This window comes from Crinia signifera, chromosome 6 (assembly GCF_055691185.1).
Source record: "Crinia signifera chromosome 6, ASM5569118v1, whole genome shotgun sequence".
Taxonomy (NCBI): domain Eukaryota; kingdom Metazoa; phylum Chordata; class Amphibia; order Anura; family Myobatrachidae; genus Crinia; species Crinia signifera.
This window is the reverse complement of record NC_139222.1, coordinates 278322615-278340424: the sequence shown is the minus strand read 5'-3', so window position 1 is coordinate 278340424 and position 17810 is coordinate 278322615. Positions and strand designations below refer to the sequence as shown.

Sequence of the window (17810 nt, the reverse complement as noted above, 5' to 3'; positions counted from 1 at the left end):
GGGAAAGGCAGGCAGTAGCACGCAGTGGGGCAGATGTATCATAGCAGCGCTTATCGCGCCGCTATGATACTTCCTGCTTCGCCTCAATAGCGAGGCGAAGCAGGAAGGGACATCGACAAGATGTATTAACATCTTGTCTGCCGAAGCGGGGGAGCGTTAACTCCCCCCTTCGGCGATGTCCCTTTCTGGAGATAGCGCATCAGTTAATACTGATGCGCTATCTCCTGTCCCCCGGCCGGCCGCACTGGGCATGCGCGAGATCTCGCAAAAAACGCGAGATCTCCAGCGCAGCCCTAGCCAGAAGCAGGGCTAGCGTTGTCCCCACAGTGGGGGATAGGACAACGCTAGCCCTGAGCTGGCGAAGCGGCCGGGGCGAATTAACGCCTTGAAGGCTGTTAATACATCGCCCCGGCCGTTAATCCCTGGGGGGGATTGCAGGGACAGCCCCGCCGAGTGTAACTCGGCGGGCTGTCACTAGCGCACGTTAGGTGCGCTAGTAATACATTAGGACAGACGTAATCCCCCCCAGTTAACCAGCGTTAAGTGCATTTTTGCACTTAACGCTGGTTAATACATCTGCCCCAGTGTGAGGATAGACAGGCAGTATAAGGATATGCTAGATGAAGCGGACAGTGTGGGGATAGGCAGGCAGCAGTGGGTAGCATGGGGATAGGCAGGCAGTAGCGGGCAGTGTGGGAATAGGCAGGCAGCTGTGGGCAGTGTGGTTATAAGTAGGATGCAGCAGGCAGTATGGGGAAAGGCAGGCAGCAGCAGGTAGTATGGGGATAAGCAGGCAGCAGTGGGCAGTGTGGGTATAGGTAGGATGCAGTAGGCAGTATGGGGATAGGGAGGCAGCAGCGGGTAGTATGGGGATAGTCAGGCAGTAGTGGGCAGTGTGGTTATAGGAAGGATGCAGCAGGCAGTATGGGGATAGGCAGGCAGCAGCAGGCAGTATGGGGATAGGCAGTAGTGGGCAGTGTGGGGATAGGCGGGCAGTGTGGGGATAGACAGGCAGTAGCAGGCAGTGTGGGGAAAGGCAGGCAGCATCGGTCAGTGTGGGGATAGACAGGATGAAGTGGATAGTGTAAGGATAGGCAGGCAACAGCGGGCAGTGTGGGGATAGGCATGCAGAAGCAGGCAGTGTGGGTATAGGCAGGTAGCAGCAGACAGTGTGGAGATAAGCAGGCAGCAGACAGTGTGGGGATAGGCAGGCAGCATCAGGCAGTATGGGGATAGGCAGGCAGCAGCAGACAGTGTGGGGATAAGCAGGCAGCAGCAGACTGTGTGGCGATAGGCAGGCAGCAGACAGTGAGGGGATCGGCAGGCAGGAGTGTGCAGTGTGGGGATAGGCAGGCAGTATCAGGCACTGTGGGGATAGGCAGACAGTGTCAGGCAGTATAAGGATATACTAGATGAAGCTGACAGTGTGGGGATAGGCAGCAGCGGGCAGTGTGGGGATAGGCAGGCAGCAGACAGTGTGGGGATAGGCAGGCAGCAGCAGATAGTGTGGGGATAGGCAGGCAGCAGCAGACAGTGTGGGGATAGGCAGGCAGCAGCAAACAGTGTGGGGATAGGCAGGAGAAAGTGGAGAGTGTGGGGATAGACAGGCAGCAGCGGACGGTGTGGGGATAGGCAGGCAGCAGCAGATGGTGTGGGGATAGGCAGGCAGCAGAAGACAGTGTGGGGATAGGCAGGCAGCAGCGGACAGTGTGGGGATAGGCAGGAGGAAGTGGAGAGTGTGGGATAGACAGGCAGCAGCGGACGGTGTGGGGATAGGCAGGCAGCAGCAGACAATGTGGGGATAGGCAGGGTAAAGTGGACTGTGTAGAGATAGACAGGCAGCAGCGGGCAGTGCGGAGATAGGCAGGCAGTAGCGGGCAGTGAGGGGATAGGCGGGCAGTGAGGGGATAGGCAGGTAGTAGCAGGCAGTGTGGGGATAGGCAGGCAGTAGTGGACAGTGTGAGGATATGCAAGATGAACTGGACAGTGTGGGGATAGGCAGGCAGCAGTGGGCAGTGCGGGGATAGGCAGGCAGCAGCGGGCAATGTGGGAATAGGCAGGCAGGTAGTGTGGGGATAGGCAGGCAGTAGCAGACAGTGTGAGAATATGCAAGATGAAGCGGACAGTGTGAGGAAAGGCAGGCAGCAGCGGACAGTGTGGGGATAGGCAGGCAGTAGTGGGCAGTGTGGGTATAGACAGGCAGTAGCAGGCAAGATGTGGGGGGATAGGCAAGATGAAGCGACATTTTGGGGATAGGCAGGCAGCAGCGGGAAATGTGGGGATAGGCAGGCATCAGCGGGAAGTGTTGGGATGGGCAGTGGATAGTGTGACATAGTGGGGATTTTGAAGGCTGAGGCTGACATAGGGTGTATTGGGCAGACAGAGGCTGACATAGGGGAGATTGGGCAGGCAGAGGCTGACATAGGGGAGATTGGACTGACATGGGGGGGGGGATTGGGCAGGCAGGGGCTGACAAGGCTGACATGTCGGGGATTGGGCAGGCAGGGGTTGACATAGGGGGGATTGGGCAGATAGATACGGACATGGGGGGGGGGGGGTAGGGCAGACCGAGGCTGACATAGGGAGGGATTGGGCAGACAGCGGCTGACATAGTGGGAATCGGGCAGGTAGGGGCTGACATAGGGAGGTGGATTTGACAGACACGGGCTAACATAGGGGGGATTGAGCAGACAGCGGCTGACATAGGGAGGTGGATTGGACAGACATGGGCTGATATGGGGGGATTGGGCAGGCAGGGGCTGACATAGGGTGGATTGGGTAGGCAGAGGATTACATGGGGGGGATTGTACAGACAGGAGCTGACATAAGGGGGGATTGGGCAGACAGGGGCTGACAAAGGGGGAGGGGTGTTGGGCAGACAGAGCCTGACACAGGGGGGGATTGGGCAGGCAGAGGCTGACATGGGGGGGATTGGACAAGCATGGGCTGACATGGGGTGGATTCGGCAGGCAGGGGTTGACATGGGGGGGATTGGGCAGACAGGGGCTGACATGGGGGGATTGGGCAGACAGGGGCGGGATTGGGCAGACGTGCTGACATAGGGGGGATTGGGCAGACAGCAGCTGACATAGGGGGGATTAGGCAGGCAGGGTCTGACATAGGGGGGATTGGGCAGGCAGGGGCTGACATGTCGGGATTGGGCAGGTAGGGGCTGACATAGGGAGGTGGATTGGACAGACACGGGCTGACATAAGGGGGATTGGGCAGACAGCGACTGACATAGGGAGGTGGATTAGACAGACATGGGCTGACATAGGGGGGATTGGGCAGACAGAGGCTGACATAGGGGGGATTGGGTAGGCAGAGAAATACATGGGGGGGGGGGGTGTTGGGCAGGCAGAGGCTGACAACATAGGGGGGTGACTGGGCAGACAAAGGCTGACAAAGGGGGGGGATTGGGCAGGAAGGGGCTGACATAGGGGGGGATTGGGCAGACAGAGGCTGACATAGGGGGGATTGGGTAGGCAGAGGATTACATGGGGGTTGTTTGGCAGGCAGAGGCTGACAACATACGGGGGTGACTGGGCAGACAGAGGCTGACAAAGGGGGGGATTGGGCAGGAAGGGGCTGACATGGGGGGATTGGGCAGGCAGAGGCTGACATGGGGGGATTGGGCAGGCAGAGGCTGACATGGGGGGGGGGATTGGACAAGCATGGGCTGACATGGGGGAGATTGGGCAGACAGGGGCTGACATGGGGGGATTGGGCAGACAGGGGCGGGATTGGGCAGGCAGGGGCTGACATAGGGGAGGGATTGGGCAGGCAGGGGCTGACATGGGGGGGGGGATTGGGCAGATGTGCTGACATAGGGGGGATTGGGCAGATGTGCTGACATAGGGGGGATTGGGCAGATGTGCTGACATAGGGGGGATTGGGCAGACAGCGGCTGACACGGGAGGATTGGGCAGACAGCGGCTGACATAGGGGGGATTGGGCAGACAGCGGCTGACATAGGGGGGATTGGGCAGATGTGCTGACATAGGGGGGATTGGGCAGATGTGCTGACATAGGGGGGATTGGGCAGATGTGCTGACATAGGGGGGATTGGGCAGATTTGCTGACATAGGGGAGATTGGGCAGACAGTGGCTGACATAGGGGGGATTGGGGAGGGGGGAGGCACAAGAGATACAAATGGGCATACTTTACATTATTACAGACTGAATTTAAAGATAATGAACGATACAATGTGACACATAAACCAGTATTAACATCCTCAGACCAGTATAATATCACAGAGAGGCATACAGCGACAATCAAGACGGCTAAATTAGAGACTGAACGTAAAATAGCAAAACTAATCCCAAAAAATTCTACAGTTGTATAAATGGGAAATGGTTAAAGAAGGAAAAGATTGGCCCACTAAAAAATAAGCAGGGTACCCTGGTAATAGAAGGAAAAGAGAAAGCGGAATTATTCAATACATTTATTGCTTCGGTATTTACAAGGGAAGAATCTTCAGAAGATCTCCCACAGATTAAATGCTCGGATTTTGATTGCTCCCAAACTGTATGTTTGAGTGAGGAAATAGTCAAAAATAGATTACAGAACCTAAATAGTAACAAATCTCCTGGCCTGGACAAAATACACCCTAGGATACTAAAAGAATTGAGTTCTGTCATAGTACTACCATTATATCTGATATTCGAGGAATCAATATACTTGGGGACAGTACCAAGGGACTGGCGCATAACTAATGTAGTACCAAAATGGAAGAAAGGTAGCAAAACTAACCCAGAAAATTATAGACCAGTTGTGGGGAAAATATTAGAAGGAATAATAAGAGATAGTATCCAAAATTTCTTAGAAGAGGAGAAAGTGATAAGTAAGGCTCAGCATGGGTTCGTCAAAAATAGATCATGTCAGACTAATTTAACTAGCTTCTATGAGGAAGGCAGTAGGGAAATCTGTTGATGTAATACTGCTTGATTTCGCTAAAGCTTTTGACACGGTGCCTCATAAAAGGTTATTAATGATACTAGGTAATTTAGGGTTAGGAGATAAAATTTGTAATTGGATTAAAAACCGGTTGCACAATCGGGGACAGAGAGTGGTGGTAAATGGCATACATTCCAGCTGGGGTAAGGTCCAAAGTGGAGTCCCACAAGGTTCAATATTGGGACCCACCTTGTTTAATATATTCATTAATGATATTGAAAGTGAGTAAAATTGCAATATTTCGGACGACACAAAATTGAGTAAGGAAATTAACTCATGAGAGCATTCGGAAACCCTACAAAGTGACTTAAATAAACTGGAAAGGTGGCCAGAAAGGTGGAAAATGCAGTTTAACGTTGAAAAAATTAAAAGTAATCCATTATGGGAACACAAATGAACAAGCTACCTATAGGCTAAATTGAGTTCTTATAGGGAATTCTGCAGTAGACAAGGATTTGGGGGTCATCATAGATGAAAAATTGGGTAATAGTGCACACAGCTCAAGTGCAGCAGCAAAAGCAAACCGGACACTGCCATGCATTAAAAGTGGAATGGATACAAAAGATGCCAATGTGATAGTGCCTCTTTACAAGGCATTGGTGAGACAACACTTGGAATATTGTGTTCAGTCCTGGGCAGCGCACCTTAAAAAGAACATAAATGAATTGGAACAGAGAAGGGCAACTAAGCTAGTAAAAGGTCTCGAATCACTAGAATACAAAGATAGGATAACCAGGCTGAATATGTTTTCACTGGAGAAACGGAGGCTGAGAGGTGATATGATTAGTATGTTTCAATACAAGACTGGGAATCATATTGAACTGGGAGATGATTTGTTCACTAACAGGCCTATACTTAGGACACGCGGGTATGTACTAAGGCTCGAGGAAAATAAATTCCGTAATGAATTAAGAAGAGGATTCTTCACCATTAGAGCAGTAACATTCTGGAACTCATTGCCGGTGGGGTGATTACAGCAACTACTGTTAATTAATTTAAATCAAACCTGGAAACATTTTTGGCCACTAAAGGAATCCTATAGATATGACTTACTCAAGTCAATAGTTACACGTTAGATAGGTTGAACTTGATGGACTAACATCTTTTTTCCACCTTAATTACTATGTTACTATGTATTATAGCATTGTATTAAGTTCTGGATTAATACGCTATCATTTCCTCTCAGCCACAAGATGGCGTCGGACCTGGGAAGCAGCCTGACCTCTATAGACTGGCTGCCACAGCTGACCATCCAGGCTGCAATGAAGGGGTCCCAAGGGGGCACTGGTGGACGAAAAGGACCCGGATCTCCCACTGACCCCAATGCCATGCTCACCAAGGAGGAGGCGGCTGCCCACCGAGATGGGAAACCCCCCTACAGTTACGCAAATCTCATCCAGTACGCAATCAACTCTGCACCTGCCAGGCGCATGACCCTCAGTGAGATCTACCGCTGGATCTGCGACAACTTCCCGTATTACCGCAACGCCGGTGTCGGGTGGAAGGTAACCTGACCGCTGATAAGCTCTGCAGACAAGTGACAGCTAATAACAGTAGCCCTCAATGATCCAATGCCCTGGGAGGGTGGGCAGAAAGCATAGTGATGGTAGGAGCTAAGAGGATGGAGGGCCCTGCCTGTGACATCTAACAGCCTAAAGCTGAAAATAGGGGTTTGATATGAAATCCCGGTGTTCAAATTCCCGACAAGGGGGGGAGGTACGTGGATGCCCCCCCCTTGCCGGATCGCTGCGCTCGCCACGCAGCGGGCCCGGTGCCTCACTACGCTCGGCACACAAATTTATTCTCCATCTATGGGTGTCGTGGAGAAAGTGTCGGGATTTCAGTGGTCGGGATTCCAGCATCGGGATTTTGAACGCCGGGATTCCGACTGCCGGGATTATAACTGCATCCCGAAAATAGGACCATTGGGCCAGTGTGTACCAGCGATCTATATCTGCAACCCGGCCGATGCTAAATATATCGAAAGATATATCGGCACATCGTGCTGTGTGTACGGGTGATCCTGTAGCAAGAGCTGGTGGAGATCAACTTGTGAAGTTATGCAGGACGAATCGGGCATTGTGTATGGGGAACACACTGCCCAATCCGATGCGAGCTGGGGGTGGTGCAGCACTGGGCCGTCCTGTATGTGGGGCTGCGAGGAGGTCATCCGGACAGAGGTGAGAGTCAGAGAAAGCACTGTGGGCCGTGATGAGGTCGGAGATGTAGAACGGGGAGAAGTATCCTTAGTACCCAAGATTTCTGCAAAGTGCTCAATTAATCTCACCGCAGAGGTGAGAGGTCATTTAGGGGCCACTCCGAAGGTGGATGATGGGGATGGGAAGGAATTCGGACCTGTGTCTGAATTGGCGCATTATACCATTACCAGCCACAATATGAGACACCAAACTCCGCCAGCCCCAGATCACAGATCCTGTATTCCACTATAGAAAAGCTAGTGATCCTGTTTTCTGGGTGCGATTATATGTGGCTGCGGAAGGATCAGACTGTAACGTGGTAGAACCAGTTTGCCCATCGTATGCAAGACCTGGCTGTAATCTCAGCACAACATCTGGGCTAGGGACCTTATCCTGGTTGACTCGCAGTCCTGCGAGTCCCTCAGACGCACGCCGCGATCCCCGCACAGCCTTGGGTGCAGGGGAAAAATCATTCGATGCCCGGCGACCAGCGAATGATTTCTTCAGCTCTCGCAGATCGGAGACTCTCAGTTTCCAAGCACCCTGTGCGGGAAGCTGACATCCGCTGACGTCAGTTGCCCGCCCCCCCCCCCCCCCAGCAACTTTTCCATGGGAACGCCCATAAAACACTGGGTGTACCCATGGGCAAATCCCCCGGGACGCATCATCACTCCCGCCTGCTCGGACTTCCGTGTGCGAGCACACAGAGGCTGCACATGGGCATAAATAACTATGCGCAGTTGCCAAACGAATGCACGGGGGACCGATTAAATCAGAATCAGCCCCTAGGTGTTGGGATAATCCATCTGTTCCTATAATCACTGCATCCTGATCTTCTTAAGTTAACTTAATGATCCATGTCTGTCTTTTCCAGAACTCGATCCGCCACAACCTGTCCTTAAATAAATGTTTCCGGAAAGTGCCGCGTCCCAGAGACGACCCTGGAAAGGTCAGTATGGTGATGTTGGTGGCGGGGGAATTATTTTACAATGGTAGAAAGTAGGTTAGGGGCGGGAGATATGGGTCACGTGCCTCGATCTTATTTGGCGGATGTCCAGTATAAGAGACACTGTAAACGTATCACCCAGGCACAGCGCTGTAAGAAAGCACATTGGTTACTACGGGTGTCTGTCTAAGGCGATTCTGCAGGCACAGGGGACATATCCGCAAGATGGTTCTACAGGTGCTGATTGTGCTCCATGTGAATCTAAGGTGTGTTTTTATGTACTAGAGCAGAGAAACCTAGAAAGGAACAGGTTCTTCACAGCACATAATCACAACGGACTGTATTACGAAGGGTGTGTAATGTGGATGCAGATCAACAGTGTTTCGACAGTCAATTGGATGAATCCACTTCCATGGGCTAACCCTAATCACCCCCTTCATCGGCTAACCGTACAGCCCCCTTTAATGGCATAACTTTAACCCTTTCAAGTCCCAACGTCTAGTCAGGCTCAACAGCCCTAGCGCTAGTAGCAGATCCAGTGGTGAGCCACTTTAAAATAAGAACATTAACGTCGTTCAACATTTGATGTAGAACATTTTTGAATAATAATAAAAAATATATATATAATTAATTTAAACCGGACTGTTTGAATTGCAAAACAAACTTTGGACTGCAAAAGGTTAACCATCCACTTCCACGGACTAACCGCCCCTATTCCACAGGATAACCATAGCCTCCCGCATTCCACGGTGTAACCTTAACCATACCCTTCCACAGAACAACTCTAACCGTCCCTTCCGTGGGCTATCCCTAACCGTCCCCTTCCACGGGCTAACTATGTCAATTTCACGGGACAACCCTAACCGTCCTCCTCCATGGGATAACCCTAACTAATCACTTCCATGTGCTAAATGTAACCATCTCCTTCCACGGACTAATCCTAACTGCCTCCTTCCATGGGCTAACCCTAACCGTCCCCTTCCACGGGATAACCCTAACTAATCACTTGTGCTAAATGTAACCATCTCCTTCCACGGACTAATCCTAACTGCCTCCTTCCATGGGCTAACCCTAACCGTCCCCTTCCACGGGATAACTGTCGATTCCACGGGACAACCCTTACTATCCACTTCCATGTGCTAAATATAACCATCTCCTTCCACGGACTAATCCAAACCGCCTCCTTCCATACCCCTAAGTGCCCACTCTCATAGGCTAACCCTAAACTCCGCCAAATGCCTAACCCTAACCATTTCAATCTTTTGAACCCTGTTGGCCTATGTCCATGTTGACCATTTAAATGTCAACCTTTTGCCCCGTTGACCAAATGACTATGTACGGTCCGCTTTCCATCTGGATACCATATAATATACGGCTGGGGTAAGTGGTCTCCATAGAACAATCTATGTAGTAAATGAGCTGTGGAAGAGACCAGAGAATCACAGCACGAGGCATACTGTAGGACAGGGATGAGAACGCAGAAACAGGGATCTAGAATAACTGGAAGCCATCACCAAGAACTAGCTCATGTCCGTTCTGCCATCTGATTTCTAGGGATCTTATTGGATGATTGACAGCTGCCCAAAAGAAGACGTTACCCTGCCCCGCCGGAAGAGGGCGCACCCAGACGACGAGGTAACTGGTCCCCACCCCTCCCTATTGATGCTGGTCCTTACCAGCATCCGTATCATTTCCCAGTCACCCACCAGATCCATGTCACAGGATGAGACACAATGTAACGATAGTTGTTGGGGCTCAGCATAGAAGGATGCGCTAATGTAATGATTTCCACTCACAGCTCTCCCAGGACTCCACCGAACAGGAGGTCAATAAGAGCCCATTAAGTTCCACCAGTGAAGTGTCTTTACCTACAGAAAACACACAAGGACATCACATGGACAATAACTCGCCTCTCCCCAGCTACAGCCAGGTGAGTGACTTGGGGGTACTCCAGTCTGTCTTCCAATGTTCCCTGCTCTGTAACAGCTAAAAGTCTCTCTTCCTTGTGCTCGGAGCTACCTGCCCGGAACCCTATCCTCAGCTGTCCTGGTCTGAATTGACCATGTTGATGAGTTCCAGGTCTATGTCTATATCTGAGTAACATCCACGTTCTTGTGTCCCCCAGGCAGCCCCAACTCACATGCCGCCAGACTCCAGAGCGTCTTCATACAACAACGACTGCTACAAGTTTTCCTTCTCGGAGATCCCAGACCTCAGCTGCTCTTTCCGCAGTCTGTACCGTACATTGCAGGGTAAACAGGGTGAGAATGGGCACGGGGTAGAGTAGGAGCGTGCCAGGTAACCGAGGAGAGGCTACAAACGGCTGCAGATAAATGCACTTCATCCTAGATGAGAAGACCCTTTAGAAGTCTTGGCAGGGGTAAATCGGCCCCGGTCTCACCTCGGTTCCTCTGGCATGTTAGTACGCCTGTAAGCACAAGCAGCTTAATGACTTAGGACAGGGCTAGTAATGGATTAGTTCAGTTGGTTCTCCATAACCCACGTTGCAGACTAGCATCTGATTGTCTCCGTTACTATCTCCAGGACTCTCACCTCTACCGACGGATGTACAGCCGCCTCAGTCATCCAGCTGCTGCATGTACCAACATAATTCGGCAGAGTCATCCTCGCTGCACCCACACAGTGTCCCCAACATTAGCAACCCCTCTTCTCATCATCAAAGCCAGCACCAGCACCAGCAGCCCTCCTATTTACCCTCCCAGCAAATGCCCAGGCCCCCTACCTCCGGGATGTCTCTAGGTAGGTATTCTACTCTGGAAACTTCTCGCCACCTGAGCATTCGACAGCAGAGCTTACACTCTTATCTTTCCCCAGAGCTCCCGAGCGACTGGAGCTCCAATATAGACTCTCTAAAGGAGAGCTTCAAGATTGTCAGCAACCTAGACTGGTCAACGGTGGATCTGTCCCAGTTCTCAGGTGAGTCATAAAAGGGATGAGGGTCATGTTGCCCTGCAAGGATATGGCAGGTAATGCTTATGGGTATGGGTCATTAGGGAGATCAAACTAAGGTCCACATGTATTGGGTTGACCACTGAAGGTCGACAGACCTTAGGTTAACACATGAGAAAGGGCGACATGGCTCTAGGTCAACACAAGCATTAGGTAGACATTGGGAAGGGTGACATGGGTTTTTCACTGGGGTTTTTTTTTGTCCCAAATGTCGAACTGAAGAAGTGCACTGCGCCCCCTCGATACTCTCGCCATTCTTCAGGCACGTGCCTCGATGCGCTCCGCGCACTATTACATTCTCCCACCACACCGTAGTGGATGGTAGGGCATGGTATAGCGCCTGTCGGGTCAAAAAAACTTGAAAACCCAATGTAGACCTTTTGACTCTTGACCTTCCCAATGTCAACCTAATGCTTGTGTCTACCTAACGCTAGGTCAACCTTTTTCATGTGTCGAGCGAGTGACTTTATTTATGTGCGAAATAGGAAAAGGATAAAATGCACAAAGATAATAAACTGTAATTTAACATGGAATAAAATTGAGGTTTTAGCATAATATTTTGGGCCCACCTACCACGGCCAGGAGAACTCATCAGAATGGTCCCTAACATTCCTAAGGTGGAAGTCTAGTGCTAAATAGTCAGTGGCTCCCCCTACTGGTGACTTCTGGGACAAATATGATGCATGATGATTGTTTATAGGATCTGCTTTTTATATTATACAAATAACGAGCATAGACCGCGTCCTCAGACTGTTGTCTCCTTCCTCCAGACCTTATGGAGAGCCTACGTCAGGCGGAGCTGAAGAACTGGAGCCTGGATCAGCATCACATTGCCAGCCTCTGTGACTCCTTAAGCCATCTGCTAAATCACACGGGACTCCTGCCACCAACACATGGGCAATCTTCTTCCTGCCAGGCTCCATGTCTGCCGCCCACCACCAGCAGTGCCTGCGCACTCCAAGGCGGGAAGCCTGGGCACACCATGGCAGGTAAGAAAGGGACAATGCGGGGGCAGGTGACCGCTGGTGTAAGAAGAAATTAAGATCTCGATTCTGAGCCAGTACATCATCCATTTCGGACTCTACTGAAAATACGTCCGGGTCTAATTGGGGAAGCGCAGCCTCGGAAATACCTTCAGAATGTATTGGGCGGTAACTTGGAGGTGGCCCTGTGGTTACATGTAGATGGTCCGTCTTATGGGTGTGTTGCTAAGGGGTTGGAAATGGAGAGGCCAGACTCTTGCTGGAGAATCTGCTCCTAGCATGAGGCTGGTGCGAATTTTGATGGTGCAATGGATGGATTCATATGAAGATGTGCCAAGTGGTATCTGAGCATCTAAAAATGCTCAAACCAAGTGTCTCGGCCCTTGCAGATGCATGCTTAGACACGAGGCAATGGCATGAAGCGGATATTGCAGAATATCGCAAAAGGAACACCGGCAACAGACTCCGAGGGGTGCTGCAATGCCCGCCTCACAATCAGGCCGTTTAAAAGGTTTTGAAGGATCTACGCGCGCTTATAAAAGGTTGCTGCCTCTAGGAAATGTGCAGGAAGGGCCAGTTCCCAAATAGCCCTTAATTAAGTATATGGGTGTGGTGCACTTCCCACTTCGCACGTCTTAGAATCGTGTTTAATATATATTCAAAAAGTTCTTATCTGTATCTGCTGTCTTCTCTAGTCAACCTCACATTGCCTCAGTCTGGCAGTCTTGGTCCTCAGTATATATAAAGCAAGAAGAGGATATATGGTACTTTGTGTAGAATTGACAAAATTTCTATAATCCGGTATCAATCAAGCTTTAGAAATACCATCCAGTACTTCACATAGGAGCGAACCCCACCTCACTTCTACAAGACGTTATACTAAACATATCATGGTATCTTTCAATAATCTCCAATGAACAGGTGTATCCCACTCACTTCTACAAATAACTGAAGCTTATCAAGGTATCTTTTTCCAGATGCGTACCGGTACTCACGTCGTCAGATGTATTATGCAACACATAAAGGTTTCTTTCTCCTTATGTCAAAGGTGGAGCAGACATCTGAAAAAGGGGCAATTTATTTATAAAAGTAGCATGATATCTATATAAAATAATAAAATAGAGGAAAGGTCCTACAATCTGAGTACTTGTGTCGGGAGAGAAGACAGCCAGACCATCCAGATAACTGACTGCTTCACTCAGGACAAAACACCAGAAGTTTACCTTAAGGTTCCTCTCCAATAAAAAAGTATGTACTGGGCCAATATGTTTTGAAACTCCAGTGTTTCTTCCTCAGGGCTGTAGAGGACTTTAAAACCCCGCAAATGAGGAAGAGTCTTCTACAACCCTGAGGAAGAAACACTGGAGTTTTGAAACAGAGTGTAGGACCTTTCCTCTATTTTGTACAGATGTCAGGTTACTTGTATAAATAAATTGCCCCTTTTTGAGTGGTCTGCTCCATCTTTGACATAAGGAGAAAGAAACCTTTATGTGAGTCATGATACATCTGACGACGTGAGTACTGGTACGCATCCGGAAAAAGATACCTTGATAAGCTATCATTTGTAGAAGTGAGTGGGATACTCACGTATTCGTTGGAGATTATTGAAAGATACCATGATATGTTTAGCATAACTTCTTGTAGAAGTGAGGTGGGGCACGCTCCTATGAGAAGTTTGGTGTGAAGTACCGGATGGTATTTCTACAGCTTCACTGATACCGGATTATAGAAAATTAGCCAATTCTACACAAAGTATATCCTCTTCTTGCTTTTTATGTACTGCGGACCAAGACCGCCAGACTCTCTGACGCAAAGTGACGTTGACTAGGGAAGACAGCAGATACAGAGAATAACTTTTTGAATATATATTAATCACGATTCTAAGAGGTAGCGCCGTGGGAAATGCACCACACCCATAGGCTGTTGTTAAGTAAATAGATCAGAGTAATGTAAATTAACTTTAATATATTAAAAAGATGGAAACATAAATGGTGGGTGAAGAGGGGACTAACCAAAAGCATTAAATTCTTCTTTTTCACCTCCAGTAACCTATGGGCAGAACCAGCCAACCGCATCTGTCTGTGGTCACAATTTCACTGCACCCCCTGGATATCCCATCCAAAGCCAGGCGCCCCCAACATACAGCCAGCAAGGTGAGGCTTCCACAGCATGGGGCAATAACCTGATTGGGAAATGTTAGTGAATTGTCCTGCAGACATATTACATACAGTAAAGAAGCAATAGTAAGGAATACGTAAAGATGTTATATGTAACCTATCTACTTGTGAGCTGATGATTTCTATAAGTATACATTATATACGACTCTGGGGGGGTAATTCAGATCTGCTTGCTAGGCTGCGATATTTAGCCGGCCCGATGAACGCATCCCCCCACCGCGATACGTTGCGAGCGGATATGCGCGCTTACACATCGGTTTGCAAGCACCCGCACACAGGATAAATCCTCCGATGGTTACTCACCATTGCAAGACTTTTCCTCTGCTCACAGCCGAAGGGTGGCCCAGGACTTAAGGCCCCTACACACTACCTTAATTTGGGCCAATTTTGCCCATTCCAATGTCTCCGGCTTGCAGGTCCGACCTCGGACATCTCTCCTGGCACCGGGGAACAGGGGTTGCATGCGATCCAGCACAAGTAAAAAGACCGCAAGCGATGGACCTTCCCGGGCGGCTCGCGGGTGTTCGCCCTGGCATACACTGCTGCCCAGCTTTACTTTTCAGCTGCAGTGTTCTCCTGATGGCGGCCGAGGCGCTGATGTCACGTGGCCTCAGCCGCCCACCCCGAGCACGCAGGGTTTCTATGGGCGCACCCACCGTTATTGTGGGCACGCCCATGAAGTGCCGGGTGTCCACCCCGGAACACCCTCTACCTGTCAATCATTGTGCAAGCGCCCCGACGAGTGAAAATCTCACCAAAGGCGGTCGCAGCGGGACTCTGCACATGCGCGCGAGTAGACCTCCACCAATCGACAGCAGATCTGAATCAGCCCCTCTGTGCGAATGGCCCGAGTGTACTAGAGAATGTCACTGTAAGTCTGCACAATATGTCCCCAAGTAACAGCCAGTGTCCCTGTTTTGCTGACCCTTTTCTCTCCCCCAACAGGTCGCCACCCCCAACGCCCTATGTACCCGCCCAGCCGCCCGGCCCTCCGCTATCCGCACAGCAGCGACGAAATACAAGACGAATTTGACTGGGACTCTATTGCTTAGAAATTCTGCGCACCACCAACGCCCTGGAGGAAAAGAAATATAGGAGGGTACAACAACCCCTCCAAGTGTATAGATATAAATATATATAAATATATAAATGTATCTTCGCCTGACAATCAGGGACAACATGCCCCTCTCACCGGACAGGAGGAGACAACCATAGCAGACCAGCACCCCTCCCCATGCACAGCCCCTTCCTCCCTCCTCTCCCTGCGGCGCTGGATGCAGCAAAGCGGACAGTGACTTCTCTGCCTACAAGGAAGCGATCCCTCCAGTCTCCAAGTGCCAAGTATACTGGTGCTAGCACGGGGGAGGACTCTCGGTGTACGCGGGGAGAGGAAGGCCTGATCTATTTATAAGGAGTACACTGATTGCACAGCACAAAGTGTTACCCGGCATTTGCAGCCACCTTGGATTTGAGATACTCGTGAGATTGTACACAGATGGAATCCACCCCCCCCCCAAGCTCCTGAACAGACCTGAAGATCAGGACACAGCTCTCAGTGACCAGCTTCATGGTTCATCTTCCCGGTATTGCTGCAGCTTCACCTGTGGATGTAAAATATTGGTGCAATAATGGCGACTTAGTGCAGACCATCCCGCAGTCAGGATTCTGGTGATAGAGGTGTACTCGGTCCGTCTGTATGCGATGTGGTGCCTGTATCCCGATGACTGAGAAGTGTATGCCGGTCAGTCAGTCTCTCATGTTGCTGATCTGAGAAAGGTGTAGGCTACCAGTCAGTCAGTACCCTGATGACACAGAGGTTGAGCCATTGGTCAGTCAATACCCGGATGAGAGGTGTAGGCTATCAGCCAGCTGGCATTCAAGTGTAGGTCAGTCAGTCGCTACCCAGATGATGATAGAGATGTAGACCACCGGTCAGTTAGTATCCTGACTACAAAGATGTACAAGATCACAAGTCAGTCAATATCCTGACAGAGAGGTTTGGACCATCAGTCATGTAGTCGGTATATTGCAGTACTGGTCAGTCCGAGTCCTGGTGTTATACAACTGACAGTACCAGTCGGGTCCAGTCCTCGTGTTACACAAGGGCCAGTACCTGTCGGTCCGAGTCCCGGTGTTACACAAGGGCCAGTACCTGTCGGTCCGAGTCCCGGTGTTACACAAGGGCCAGTACCTGTCGGTCCGAGTCCCGGTGTTACACAAGGGCCAGTACCAGTCGGGTCCAGTCCTCGTGTTACACAAGGGCCAGTACCTTTCGGTCCGAGTCCCGGTGTTACACAAGGGCCAGTACCTGTCGGTCCGAGTCCCGGTGTTACACAAGGGCCAGTACCTGTCGGTTCGAGTCCCGGTGTTACACAAGGGCCAGTACTTGTCGGTCCGAGTCCCGGTGTTACACAAGGGCCAGTACCTGTCGGTTCGAGTCCCGGTGTTACACAAGGGCCAGTACTTGTCGGCCCGAGTCCCGGTGTTACACAAGGGCCAGTGCCAGTCAGTCCTAGTCCTGGTGTTACACAAGGGCCAGTACTTGTTGGTTCGAGTCCCGGTGTTACACAAAGGGGAGTACCAGTCAGTCCTAGTCCTGGTGTTACACACTCGGTAGTGAATGTCCAAACTGATCATGAAGGGTAGGTGGCCTACGAAAGAGGTGGAGCATTTATAACTCAGTGTCCTGCATATAAGAGGCTCTAGCCAGGCAGCACCCAGGTGATGAAGTATAATGTATGGGCGAGTGGACTCCCGATGAGAAAGGGGTGTATTGTGCCAGTAAATGTGTCCTTGTAATAGATGTACAGTGTTGGTCAGTGTGTGCTGGTGTAACTGTTGTGGTCAGTGTGTGTGTAGTTATCAGTCCGTACACTGGTACGTCATTGCTGGACAGTCCGTGTTCTTGTGTGAGTGGTAGGCAGTGCAAGTCTGGTGAGAACAGGGTACACATTGCTCATTGGTAAAGTTGTGTTCAATACCCATCAGTCGTCTGTCATAGGGAATACAAAGAGTTGGTCCGTCGGTAGAATGGTGTTTCCCGGTGATATTGGATGTTACGTTTTGTTCAGCGTCAGTCACGCCTACTCCTGCCATGCCTTCTCCAAGCTTAATGTCACCAGGAGCTCAGGAACGGTCCTAGAAGCCACCTTTATAAATCACCGTTTTCAAACGAAAAACCCGTTCTAACTACCCCGCAAACCACCACAAGGACTCTTCATAGACCAAGCACTTCATTCATGTAGCCCGTTTCAATCTCCTGGCCGCCAAGCCTGTGTTGTTTTACGGTGTGGCCATGTTTGCCTATGTAATGCCCAACGCAAAATAATTTTGCCATCCTTTCTCGGCTTTTGCCGTCACACTTTTGGTACTCTAAACCTGGCGAAACGCGTCAAGGGGGGCGATCCACATAGAGACTGCGGCTAAGAAGCTGGTTTTCCTGGCATCGTTAAATCTGGCCGCTGTTGTTCGCCATGGGAGCCATCTTTACTATGTAACGCCCTCTTATATGTCTGTTCAGAACGAGGCTCTTTGGACGCTTATTAAACATATCAGCAGAAAGTGGCTATGTGGGTGATG

General features: G+C 50.3%; 1 protein-coding gene across 2 annotated transcripts in view; it reads left to right on the top strand.

The window, feature by feature from the left end:
* Positions 1–17797, top strand: part of FOXJ2 (forkhead box J2) — a 24125-nt gene extending 6328 nt beyond the window's left edge. The window contains exons 2-11 of one of the 2 annotated variants that reach the window (XM_083149740.1): positions 6144–6462; positions 8030–8104; positions 9656–9736; positions 9900–10031; positions 10227–10362; positions 10646–10861; positions 10937–11038; positions 11842–12060; positions 14100–14207; positions 15177–17797. In XM_083149740.1, the coding sequence (XP_083005866.1) occupies positions 6144–6462; positions 8030–8104; positions 9656–9736; positions 9900–10031; positions 10227–10362; positions 10646–10861; positions 10937–11038; positions 11842–12060; positions 14100–14207; positions 15177–15283 (1495 nt within the window). In that variant the 3' untranslated portion in view covers positions 15284–17797. The remainder of the gene's footprint in view (positions 1–6143; positions 6463–8029; positions 8105–9655; positions 9737–9899; positions 10032–10226; positions 10363–10645; positions 10862–10936; positions 11039–11841; positions 12061–14099; positions 14208–15176) is intronic. The other variant, XM_083149741.1, reaches the window with a different exon arrangement.
* The last annotated feature ends 13 nt before the right edge of the window (positions 17798–17810 follow it).